Here is a 13,644-nt window from a genome sequence, read left to right as displayed (position 1 = left end):
GGGGCCTGCAGTTGGCTCCCTATATCATTGCTAGTATTGAACAAAAGTTCCACTGGTCTCTATGCTGTTAGCAGTAGGGAGTAATCTTCATGGTTATTAATTTTTCTCACAAGTATAAAGCTACAGACTGCTGTAATGATAAAGGTTTTACTAGAAACATTTACAATTCTTTGAGGCATTAGAAGGATTCCAAATCAGTTTTACATCCTGTTTGTTATCTCACAGTACAAAATAAATACAAGGCACACATTTCTGACTGGTGACTGCAGTTGGTATTAATGTCAAAAAGGCAGTGAACCTTAGCTTTATCTTAAAAGAAATTATCCTAAAGGCAGTATTTTATCCTCTATATGGAATAGGTTCAGAACCTTGCATAGTGCTTTAGTGTTTGGTTTAAAAACTAAAACATAATCATGGAAGCTTCATAATTTTTCATGTGTGATCTACTCGTTTCATGGAAATATTTTAGTCTCCACTCATAAGATGCATTCACTCTGATCTTCATTCACTAACAAAAAGTCCAAAAACTAGAGAGCATTCCACTATGGCACCATTTGCTACATTTATGTCTAGGGTATCAAAATGTCACTGGTGAAATCCAAAGGGCCAGGGCCTCTTCAACCATAGGGCTGGCCCTACAAGAGAAACAGAGAGCAGTAACCTATCACCTTTTAGTTGTTCTCACACTGTGACTGCCATCAAACATAGTCATGTACCCAATCTGCTAGTCCATTGGAGCTGCCACCCAACACCTAGAAAGACACATGTTCCCGCTCCTTACTTATGAGGCATCCATCACAATAGTGATATGATTAGTCTCATATTATATATATATATATATATATATATATATATATATATATACACCCTGTATATGAAAATCTCAGGGCAGCTTACAATATCTATTTAAAGCAAATAAAGAACTACAATGGTGTAAAGTGTCAAGGACAGAACGCCACAAGATTCAAAGTAACAGAGTTTATTAGATTACAGAACTCAAAAATGCCCGTAAAACACAAGGGCCAGGCAATTTTTGCCTTTAGGAGCAAAAAGGGGCAAAAGTAATGTTCAAAAGATAAACCGGATTAAACCGGAGTTTAATCCGGGTAAAAACAAACTGCTTTCTTCAGCCTGGGTATAAACAAAACGAAAGCCAAGGAACAAAAGATAAAGAATGCAACTAATTGGCAGCAGATTCCTCTCTGCTGCCAACACTGTGTTTAGAGTAACTTGCGTCGCTCCCACACACACACACAGCAGACAGGATTCCAACACGAACAATTCAGCCAGGGATTTTAGCAGTAGAGTAGACCAGTTCCGTTCCGTAGATCACAGCCAGAAGCAGACGTTTGTAGTTTTTCCAAGTCCAAGAAGGGGGGAAGACAAGCCGTGGTCAGTTCAGTCCGAGTTCTCAAAGCAGGAGATGGCGTCCGTCAAGAAGACGACGGAAGGTCAAGCTAATAAGAGTAAGCACAGGTTTGCACAAACAAATGCCCACACAATCCCTCCCGCCGTCTGACCCTGGATTCCAATCAACTTACGTCTCAGCACAGGAAAGTACACAAGTCTTCAGGGAAGCGTCCCACACACACACACGAATCCCAAGCGTTTGCCCAGATTACCTTGCCCGACGCAATTTGCAATTGCTCCCAAGCCCCATTTTATGCCAGTTACAAATCTTCATCACTGTCAGCTGTCCTCCTTAACCCGGGCGTTTCCTCATCACTTTCCTCGTCAGAGCTGGAACACCTCTGACTACGCCCAACAGCATCTCCAGCTGTGGATCCCGTCCCATCCCTCCAGCTAAGCCATGGGTCTAATCCTGAAGGTCCCCATTCATCTTCTGCCCCATCATGGCCAGTGGCCCCCAATTCCTCCCTTACCCGAGTCCAATCCATCTCATCCTCCTCTGAGCTAACCAGCCCTTCCTCCATTCTCTCTGTGAACCCCTCGAAAGATTCTTCGTCAGATGGTGCTGCAAATATGTCTCGCAGTCTCTTTCTCTCTCGCTCCTCGAGAGTATCCGACTCTCGAGGAGTCTTACGCCCACGCCTGTCAGAAACAGAGCCACGAGGCTCAATCATAACACTATCCCCTCTCACAAAGGCCTCCTCCCCCGATGGCGGAGAAGTGGCAGTGATACCCTCCGCTATAGCACCACGACGACTAGAGGTATCAAGTTTCAACAGCGAACGATGAAAGACTGGATGGACTTTTAAACTAGACGGTAAACGCAAACGAAACGCAACAGAAGAAATCTTTTTAACGATAGGAAAGGGACCCAAATACCGAGGCGCAAACTTTCCCCCAGCCTGTTTAATATGTTTGGAAGATAACCACACCAAATCCCCTTCTTCCAACTCCTCCCCTGCCTGCCTGCGGCGATCGGCCTGAGTCTTCTGCGTTGCCTTAGCTTCCAACAGTAAGCGACGGGCAACATCATGCAATGCAGCCATTTCCGTAGAGCGGTACACAGGGTCCGAAGAGACCACATTGGTCGACGGCGCCACACCTCCCCGTGGGTGAAAGCCATAAGTAAGCTCAAACGGCGTATGCTGACTAGACGTGTGCACCGCATTGTTGTAAGCAAATTCCGCCACCGGTAACCACTTCACCCAAGCCGTGGGTTGATCTAAACAAAAACAACGCAAATACTGCTCTAAGAGCCCATTAACCCGTTCCGACTGTCCATCCGTTTGCGGATGGAAGGCGGACGACACGTTTAACTTAGTCCCCAAGCACGCATGGAAGTGTTTCCAAAAGCGTGACACAAATTGCGGAGCCCTATCGGAAATAATCACCTCGGGTGCTCCGTGCAAGCGATAGATGTGCTTTGTAAATAGTAAGGCCAACGTAGGGGCCGCCGGAATGGTTGAACAAGGAATAAAATGAGCCAGTTTACTAAATAAATCCACCACCACCCAAATACAAGTATAACCCCCAGACTTAGGCAAATCTGAAATGAAATCCATGGAAATGATTTGCCATGGCCTCTCCGGAACAGGTAAAGACGACAACAACCCTCTAGGGCGCCCAACAGGCGTCTTACTCTGCTGGCAAACGGCGCAGCTGTCACAAAAGCGCAGAATGTCTTGCCGCATCTTTGGCCACCAGTAGCTCCTGGTGATAAGCTGTACGGTCTTGAACCTGCCAAAGTGTCCAGCCATGGGTTCGTCATGGTGGGCTCTAATCACCTCCAACCTGAGGGCCCCCACTGGTACGTAAACCTGCCCCCTACGCACCAATACCCCGTCTTGATCTTGGAGATGCGGCAGTATGGTACGGTTACCTGCTGAGAGCAGCATCAGTTGCTCCTGTGTCCACACATCATCTTTCTGAGCCTCAAGGATCTGATCATGTAACCCGAGCTCATTATCTACAACACACAGCGAGGCAGTAGGCAAGATGGTCTGACATACTACCTGCTCATTGGTCTTAAATTCTGGCTTGCGGGATAAAGCATCGGCCCGCAAGTTTGCCTTCCCCTCCACGAACTGCACCTTGAAGTTAAACCTGGAGAAAAACAAAGCCCAGCGGATTTGACGCTGGTTTAACTTCTTTGCTGTTTGCAAGTGCTCTAAGTTCTTATGATCAGACCTGACCACGATCTGGTGCCGTGCCCCTTCAAGCCAGTGCCGCCACACCTCAAACGCCACCTTAATCGCCAACAACTCCTTCTCCCATATGGTATAGTTCTGCTCGAAGGGTGTTAGTTGCCGCGAGTAAAATCCACAGGGACGCAAGGTCCCTGAGGAATCCTTCTGAGACAATACAGCCCCCAACGCGTAGCTAGAAGCGTCCGCTTCTACCACGAACGGTTTGTCAACATCAGGATGGGTTAGTATGTTGTCCGATTGAAAACTAGACTTAAGTTGTAGAAACGCCTCGTGAGCTTCCCGCCCCCACACAAATGGCTGTTTCTTGCGCAGAAGCTGCGTCAAAGGTACCGTGAGCTTTGCAAAATTCGGAATAAACTCCCGGTAATAATTAGCGAAACCTAAGAACCTTTGTACATCCTTCTTAGTCCTCAGCTCCTGCCATGAGTTGACGGCGTCAACCTTATGTGGGTCCATTTTAAGTTCCCTACCTGACACTACATGACCTAGGAACTCCACTTCAGGCACATGAAAGACGCACTTGGAAGCCTTGGCGAAAAGCCCATTAGCCCGCAGTCGGTGCAGAACCTGCTTGACATGTTGACGATGTTCTTTCTCGTCCTTAGAAAAAATCAAGATATCATCCAAATAAATCACTAAAAATTGGTCAATTAGGTCCCTGAACACATCGTTCATGAACCTCTGGAAGACCGCAGGAGCATTACAAAGCCCAAAAGGCATGACTCGGAACTCGTGGCATCCGAAACACGTGTTAAATGCCGTCTTCCATTCATCCCCTTCCCGTATACGGATTAAGTTATAGGCCCCCCGCAGGTCAAGCTTGGTAAAGACCTTAGCCCCTTGCACCCTTGATAACAGTTCCGAGATTAAAGGGAGCGGGTACCTATCCCGAATGGTGTATTTGTTTAGGATCCGATAGTCGCAGACCAGCCTAAGTTCCCCAGTCTTTTTGGCTACAAAGAATACTGGTGCCGCAGTTGGAGAACTAGATGGGCGAATAAACCCCTTGGCTAAATTTTCATCTAGAAACTCCCGCAAAGCTTGCCTTTCCGGTACAGTCAAGGCATACAGCCTCCCTGCTGGCAGTTTTGCACCTTCTGCCAACTTGATGGCGCAATCATATGGCCTGTGCGGTGGTAATTTGTCCGCTTCTTTTTTACAAAATACATCAGAGAACTCCCCATACTCAGCAGGCACTCCCTCCATATCAGAATGAGTAACATTTAGAGTGCAACAGTCCTGCCTCTTTAAAATCACTTTACGTGTTGCCCAATCTACTTGTGGGTTTACTACAGCTAGCCAATCCATCCCCAGGATCACATCATATCTAGGCAAGCTCGTAATGTCCCACACAAACGTTCCCGTTACTCCCTGCACCTCCCACGTTACTGCTGAGGTTTCCTGGTTAACCACCCCAGTCTCCAGCAGTCTCCCATCTGCTCCTTCCACCCACACGTCGCATGCCTTGCGCACCTTAGGAATGCCATGCTTCTTAGCAAACTCAATATCTACATAAGAGACCGTGGCCCCTGAGTCCAGCAGTGCCAGAGTAGAAACAAGTTCCCTTCCCCCAACAGATAATGTAATGGGTACGAAAACATGCTTCCTCCCCTCAGTTGACTGCTTGAGGAGCCCTAGTGCGTTGGACTCACGTCGCACTAGGGCTGGCCTTTTCCCGAAAGCTGGGAAGGTTTCACATTACAACTTTTGGCAAAATGCCCAGCACTCCCACAGTACAAACACAAGCCCAGCTGCCTCCTACGGTTCTTTTCCTCTGTAGACAGCTTTTTAAAGACCCCAAGCTCCATGGGCTCTTCCCCCATCACCACAGGTGCCCTGGTTACATGCATGGGTGGCGCACACATTGCTTTTGAATGTTTACGAGCCTCGAACCTTGCGTCTAAACGCAGCACCTTAGCTACTAAGGCGTCCCAGCTTTCAGCCGGCTCCAAGCGTGCTAATTCATCCTGGAGCATATCACTTAACCCGGCAGTAAATAAAAGCATGAATGCATTTTCCCCCCAATCCAGCTGGTGGCGATACAGGTTAAACTTATTTAAGTAATCCAAAACAGTCCCCTTTCCCTGTTTCAACCGATACAGAGCCCACCCAGCGTTCTCCGTGCGGAGAGGATCCCCAAAAGTATCAGTTAACAACTTTTTGAAATTATTCAAATTGTCCTTGACTGGGTCATTTCCCAAAATTAAATTAGTGGCCCATTGTCCTGCGGGACCGGTCAACAAACTCAAAATAAAGGCCACTTTGCTAGTGTCTGTAGGATAAGCATGAGCACTGAGCTGAGAAAAATAAAGCTCCACTTGTGCCAAAAAGGTTGGCAACTTGCACCTGGTTCCGTCAAAGCGTTCAGGAGTCAAAACATGTCCTTTCACGGCATGAGCGGTTTGGCTAACGGTAAAAGCCGTTTGCAATTGGTCTAATTTGACCCTTAACTCATCCATCGTCTTCCTGACGGGTTTATTGCTGCAATAAACCTTTTATGGGCGTCGGGCAATCTGTCAAGGACAGAACGCCACAAGATTCAAAGTAACAGAGTTTATTAGATTACAGAACTCAAAAATGCCCGTAAAACACAAGGGCCAGGCAATTTTTGCCTTTAGGAGCAAAAAGGGGCAAAAGTAATGTTCAAAAGATAAACCGGATTAAACCGGAGTTTAATCCGGGTAAAAACAAACTGCTTTCTTCAGCCTGGGTATAAACAAAACGAAAGCCAAGGAACAAAAGATAAAGAATGCAACTAATTGGCAGCAGATTCCTCTCTGCTGCCAACACTGTGTTTAGAGTAACTTGCGTCGCTCCCACACACACACACAGCAGACAGGATTCCAACACGAACAATTCAGCCAGGGATTTTAGCAGTAGAGTAGACCAGTTCCGTTCCGTAGATCACAGCCAGAAGCAGACGTTTGTAGTTTTTCCAAGTCCAAGAAGGGGGGAAGACAAGCCGTGGTCAGTTCAGTCCGAGTTCTCAAAGCAGGAGATGGCGTCCGTCAAGAAGACGACGGAAGGTCAAGCTAATAAGAGTAAGCACAGGTTTGCACAAACAAATGCCCACACAATCCCTCCCGCCGTCTGACCCTGGATTCCAATCAACTTACGTCTCAGCACAGGAAAGTACACAAGTCTTCAGGGAAGCGTCCCACACACACACACGAATCCCAAGCGTTTGCCCAGATTACCTTGCCCGACGCAATTTGCAATTGCTCCCAAGCCCCATTTTATGCCAGTTACAAATCTTCATCACTGTCAGCTGTCCTCCTTAACCCGGGCGTTTCCTCATCACTTTCCTCGTCAGAGCTGGAACACCTCTGACTACGCCCAACAGCATCTCCAGCTGTGGATCCCGTCCCATCCCTCCAGCTAAGCCATGGGTCTAATCCTGAAGGTCCCCATTCATCTTCTGCCCCATCATGGCCAGTGGCCCCCAATTCCTCCCTTACCCGAGTCCAATCCATCTCATCCTCCTCTGAGCTAACCAGCCCTTCCTCCATTCTCTCTGTGAACCCCTCGAAAGATTCTTCGTCAGATGGTGCTGCAAATATGTCTCGCAGTCTCTTTCTCTCTCGCTCCTCGAGAGTATCCGACTCTCGAGGAGTCTTACGCCCACGCCTGTCAGAAACAGAGCCACGAGGCTCAATCATAACATAAAGAGATTACAAATATAAAAAATAGTATCTCAGTTAATACAGACAAATTGAAACCTGTTAAAGCAATATTGATAATATAGGCATAAACCAAAATCAGTTCGGCCTGAATGCTTTAATAAAAGTCAAATTTTGACTTTTTACTGAAATGATTCCAGTGTTGGTGCTAGTTGGGCCTCCAAGGAGAGGGAATTTCACAACTGAGATGCTACTGCAGAGAAGACTTTTTCCCATGTCCTCCCACTTACTGATGAGACATGAAGAGCATCCTTCCAGCAGATCTCAATTTTTGGGTGTGTATATATATATATATATATATATATATATATATATATATATCTCAATCAGAGGGTATTCCCTAGAGCGGGGATTCTCAAACTTTTTCAGCCACTGAGCCCTTTTTGAAGCAAAATTTTATTGTGGAGCCCCAAGAAATGTTTATATTATATTATATTATATTATATTATATTATATTATATTATATTATATTATATGTATCAGTGAGGGCAAACTTTTTGACACATTGTGTTTTAAATGAAATGTGCTTTTTCTCGATGTATTTATTGCTGTGTTTGGATTTATTTTTACTGTTGTATTTTTATATTGTTTGGGCATGGTCCCTTTGTAAGTTGCCCCGAGTCCCCTTGGGGAGATGGGGCGGGATGTAAGAATAAAGTATTATTATTATTATTATTATTATTATTATTATTATTATTATTACTAAAATTTGACGGACAGGCTGGACCAGTGACAGATGGATGGAGTGTGTTTGTGTGAATGAATGGGAAAAAAGAGAATTTTCCTATGCACATTGCACATATCTCGTTTTTAGTGCAAAAAAGGAAAGAGAGAACAATCCAATATTTAAAATGAAGAACAATTTTAACCAACATAAACTTAACGGTATTTCAATGGAAGACCCCAGGGGCCATCCATCCAACACCCTTCTGCGATCCAGGAAATGCACAATCAAGGCACCACCAATAGATGGCCATCCAGCCTTTGTAACAATAAGCACCCCATGAGCAGTGGGAGGAAAATAGGGTTTTGGAAGCAAGGAAGGCAAGGGGGAAAGGATCTGGATGGTGAAGGAGGTGGGTGAAAAGGCTTTTGGAGGCAAGGGGGCAGAGGGAAAAAGGCTTTTGAGGGTGAGGGGGGTAGGGAAAAAGTCCTTTTGTAGGCAAGGAAGGTGGAGAGAAAGGCTTTTGGGGGTGAGGGAGGTGGGGGAAAGGGAGGAGCAGAAAAGAGGAGGCAAAGCTTGGAGGGGGAAGGGAGGAAAAGGAGGAAACGGTGGAGCTTCTCAGTATTCTTTGCAGAGTCCCAAGGGCTCCATGGAGCACACTTTGAGAACCCCTGCCCGAGAGCATCGATGCTCCCAAGCCTTTTAGGGCTTTAAATATTATTGCAGCATCTTGAATTCAGAATGAAAATATATTGGTGGACAGTACAATTCAAAACTGGTGTGATGTGATATCTGAATGGAATTCCACTGAGTAATCTTGTTGTTGCACTTTGTACTAACTGGAATTTCAGAGTCATCTTCAAGGGCAGCCCTATGTAGAGACTATTGCTGTACTTTAATTGCATGGACAACGTCTAAATTATCCCTGTCCAATAAATGCCTTGACTAGTCGATCATTGGATCAATAAACTGTGCAGAAAATTTTGTAATCTCAAAACCCATTTTCATGGCTTTGTGTCATGGGTTTCATTTGAAAATGGGCATGCTTCTTAAGGAGGCACATTTAGCATTGCAGCTTGACAATGGTGTATCAAACATGTGGCTGCTAATGAGTAGCATGTACATGGCTGCACAGTATCATGGACATGGGGTGATCTTTTTTGGCACCATAGCCACTCTTGTCAAAGGATTTGCGACACAGCGGTTCATCAAAGCGTTCTGCCAGTATGTATCCATCAGGATGAATGGCACTCGTGGCCTTTGGAGGCTCAGGCTGCTCAAAGCTAATGAGATCATATTCTTACATCGTCAGCTGCGGCCGTCATGATTTTATGAACATGAAGTATGATGCCTTTTCTGCATCTGGGATACCTTTTGATGTGGATCTTGCTGCTGAGGGACTGCTAACTGAACTGAACATTTCAAGGAAGCCAATTTACTCAGCTGGTTGCAAACCCTTTGACCTCTATAGTAGAATTTGGCAAATCAATGAATGCACGAATGTTTATAGTGTTCTTTTAAGAATGGCAAAAATGCTCCATAGTCCATAGATCCTCCTGCAAAAAACAAGTTTGTATTTTAAACATTCATCTTTTTTTAAGGCCAATGAGACTAGTTAATTAAGCCTAAGGGGTTATGAACTGTTGGCAGTTAATAAGTCATAAAATTCCTCCATAAAACAGGATGCAAGATTCCATCACTGAGACAGGGAGTACAAAGAGCCGGTGTATAATATTTAATTGTACAAAAGGACTGGGATTTCTCAGTGACTGCTCATCTGGACTCTCAAGGGCATGCTCACTGTGGTTTCCTGATTTTTAGAAGCCAGTTTAAAAAATGAGTGTATTAAAGAGTAATTTGCCTGAAAGTTCAGGAAGTTTGGGGTGGGGAAGGGTGGGCTGGGAAGGGAAGAGAAGGGGTAGAGGGAGAAAAGGAAGGAAAGAAAGAAGGAGGAGGGAGGGAGGGAAAGACAAAGAGAGGGAGTAGGAGAAGAGAAGAAGAGAAAGCAAAAATGTTTTAAAAAATAAAAAATGGGTCTCTCGGCACACCGGCTTGGACGTGATTGCATTTGTCATCTGTTTTCTTTCCCCTTAAGGATGTTCACCATGGCAACGGTACACAGCAGGCTTTTTATGCTGACCCCAACATCCTGTACGTCTCCCTCCACCGCTATGATGAAGGCAACTTCTTCCCTGGCAGTGGAGCCCCAAATGAGGTTAGGTTTATTTCTTTAGAGCCCCACTTTTTTATTTGTATCTTTTCAGGTAATTGCATTGCATGATTACCCCTAATTTTCTCATCCTCCTCTGGTGCTTTAAATTGCCCTAGATTACCAAATAGCCCACTGAGACCTAAAGAGGGGGCGGGTGGGTAGAACAAGTGCATAACCCAGAACAGTCCTTGTCAAGCAGGGCTACGCTGATTTGACAGGCTGTTTGATGTTTTTTTTTCTCCCCTCTTTCTCTCAAAAGGAACATTTTGTATGTTTTCTTATTTTGATTCCCTCCCTGCTTTTCCTCTTCATCCTCCCTCTGGCACTTGCCCCTCCTTTCCTCCCTCTTTTCAGGTTGGAAGTGGCCCTGGTGAAGGTTATAATATAAATATTGCTTGGACAGGTGGCCTGGATCCCCCCATGGGAGATGTAGAGTACCTCACCGCATACAGGTTGGTCCTCCTTTCCTTCTAAAAAGTGCCAAACAGAAGTAACCGGCTGATAACTGAAAGAGTTTGAACTCTAGCAATCTTGAAAAGCTGTAAACATGACCTACAGTGTTTCCCCGAAAATAAGACAGTGTCTTATATTAATTTTTGCTCCCAAAGATGTGCTAGGTCTTATTTTCAGGGGATGTCTTATTTTTCCATGAGGAATTCACATTTATCGTTGAAGAAAAAAATGACACTTATTATATACTATACAGTAGTTGTCATCACAAACCAACATAACCAAACTGTGAATCCTATCAAGAATGTCTTTTTCCTACCATTATTTCCATGTACAACAATCTATGGTACGTACATTTACCGATCCTGCATGCTTTGGTGTTCTGTTCATTGGGTATGCTTCCAAACAGAAACTTTGCTAGGTCTTACTTTCGGGGGAGGCCTTATATTTCGCAATTCAGCAAAACCTTTACTAGGTCTTATTTTCTGGTGATGTCTTATTTTTGGGGAAACAGGGTATGGTGGAATTGGCTTCAAGTTTGTAAAAAGGGGTGGGTTGTTTGAAGACTTGTATTGGTCTCCAACAATACTAACTCTGACTAATAAAGAGTCAATGTTAGTATTGTCGGCCACGCATAAGCCAAAATGTATTCATCAGTGCTGGAAACAATGACGAAGGAGGTTGGATTGTTGGATTGTTTCTGTTTTTTTCAGCCTGTAAACCAATTAAAAGACCTTTATACTCCAAGGAATATAATTAAGTATGCAACTTAGGGATATAGAAAATATATTGGAACTATGATCTCTAAATAATTGGGGGGGGGGGGGCTTCACAGTGATTTCTCCATATATTGCTTCTATGTAAGTGGTTTTCCTCCCAAAACCCTAAACAAACGTATATGGAAGTAATTTTCTCTAATTTCAATGGTATTGTCTTCCATGTAAGGTGTTTAAAATGGGTGTGTTATGATTAATTAAAAATACATGTATGGATGTAGTTGAAATGCTACTTCAGCTGCCTTCAATATTTTGTTTCAACACATAAGTGCCAGGAAACCTTTGGAAAAACTATCACTGGGCATAGTTGTTCTGTCATATGTCATTACAAAAAATTGAAGGTGGAGCCTGGTGTGGCAGCAGACAGAGCTGCAAAACATTCCAGTATTTTAACCCAATAAGATATTGGGAAGAATAGGGAGAAAATGTTTGGGATTGTGTAGTTTGAATGTGTCCTTTAATTTGCTGCCATTTGATGATATATTTCAAGTATCAATTCCATCTGTATGGAAAGAAATGCTGTTGAATTTCAGGGGCTGCTGATGCCAGTCTATAGAAGGCATTATTTTGATTGGAATTGTCTTTTAGTCCCTGGCTTTTCCTGACATAGTCTGCAGTAGAGATGTGTGCGGTATTTGTCTCATTTGTTTCATTCATGTTTCTGTTTCGTTTCATCCATTTGGATGGCACAAAACAGAAAGACCCCCAACGAAACAAAAACGGATATGAAATGAAAAGCAGGCAGGAGCCAATATCGGCTTCAAGCCTGCTTTTCAGATCAATCAGCTGTAGGCCCTTCAGGGCCCAGGTGTGTAGGCCCAAAGCTTCCGGAACTATGGATGCAGGCTTTGGGCCTAGGCATCTGGGCCTTGCAGGACTTACAGTCAAGTGCCGAGTAAGGATTGCTCCTTATTCGGCAATTGACTGTAGGCCCAGCAAGGCATGGCCCAAAGCCTGCACCCATAGGGCCGGGCTCCCAGGCCTATGGGTGCAGGCTTTGGGATGATGTGCACAGGCCTAGTGGGGGGGGGGAGTTTGGGGGTTGCTGAGGCACCCTACACCTCCCCCCTCCCTTTGCTCCTTACCAAGCATTTGAGGGTGTTGGCTGGTGCTGTGGTCTTGGCTGCCCCCCCCCCCCAAAACAAACAAAAAGCATGAAACAAAACAGAAATAAAACAAAAACAAAACCAATTTCTGACCTCCCAATTTCGGAAGGTCAGACGAAAATGGATCAGGGCCTCAACGAAAGCTGGGACATGAAACAGAACAAGGTAAATCCTGAAAGCCCATCTCTAGTCTGCATACTAGTCTGTTCTCTCTCAAAGGAATGGCTGATAGAAATAATGCCAACCCACAGAATAAATCCTTTTCACATCTACATAGTCTTCTGATTTTCTCAATTTCATGTCATAATGTAACCTTGATTTCCACAATCTGATGGAACTTCAGATGTTTAGGACTTCACATTTGCTATTCAGCTGGGGATGAGGAGAAGTTAACGCCAGAAGATTTGGAGTTTACCCACCAGATTACATGCATTAGAAAGTATTGCAAAGTATTAGAAAATTGCAAGATCTTCAATAAATTACACAAAGATTTGTTTTGATTTAAAAAATGATCAAGATTCATATATCCAAATTCAATTTATATGGTGGAGGCAAGGTTGTAGGCAGGACTGGCCGGAGGATATTTCCAGGGGTATGCAAATAATATTTTTGTGCCCCCACCCTGCACTGTGGGAGGCGGGGCCAAACCTGGCCCCGCCTCCCGTGCCACACAGCCACGCCTCCCAGCCAGGCTGCGGTGGGAGTCGGTCCAGGCCACGCGGCCTGGAAGGACTCCCGCTGCAGTGGGCGCATGCCACGGGAGGCGTGGCCAGTCCCGTCTTCCGCGGCATGCGCTCAGGCCCAGCCAGGCTGTGGCGGGAGTTCTTCCAGGCTGCGGCCTGGAGGCAGGGCCAGGTATGGCCTGCCCCCCAGGGGCTCGATAGCGCCCCTGGGAAGATGGCGCCCAACGCGTGGGCGTGGTTGGCATCCCATGTTGGGCCGGGCCTGGTTGTAGGAAATATGAACAGATTCAAAGGCATATTTTCAAGAACTAAGCACTGTATACATTCATGTATAAACCTAGACATTTTAGTTTTTTTTAAAAAAATGATCACCAAAAGCTGGTTCAACCTATCTGTGGATCAATGTAAGTATTTTACATTACCACTTATCAAAAAAAGGGAAGAGGGGATCTCAGT

The 13,644-nt window shown here is 45.0% G+C and overlaps 1 protein-coding gene across 4 annotated transcripts in view; it reads left to right on the top strand.

Annotated features, from left to right (window-relative positions):
• Nucleotides 1–13,644, top strand: part of hdac9 (histone deacetylase 9) — a 511,618-nt gene that overhangs the window by 398,874 nt on the left and 99,100 nt on the right. For all 4 annotated transcript variants that reach the window (XM_062957772.1, XM_062957771.1, XM_062957774.1 and 1 more), the window contains 2 exons: nt 10,057–10,176; nt 10,528–10,625. In XM_062957772.1, the coding sequence (XP_062813842.1) occupies nt 10,057–10,176; nt 10,528–10,625 (218 nt within the window). The remainder of the gene's footprint in view (nt 1–10,056; nt 10,177–10,527; nt 10,626–13,644) is intronic.

Source organism: Anolis carolinensis, chromosome 6, assembly GCF_035594765.1.
Source record: "Anolis carolinensis isolate JA03-04 chromosome 6, rAnoCar3.1.pri, whole genome shotgun sequence".
Lineage (NCBI taxonomy): Eukaryota > Metazoa > Chordata > Lepidosauria > Squamata > Dactyloidae > Anolis > Anolis carolinensis.
The sequence above is the reverse complement of the archived record's forward strand: the minus strand, read 5'-3'. Positions and strand labels throughout refer to the sequence as shown.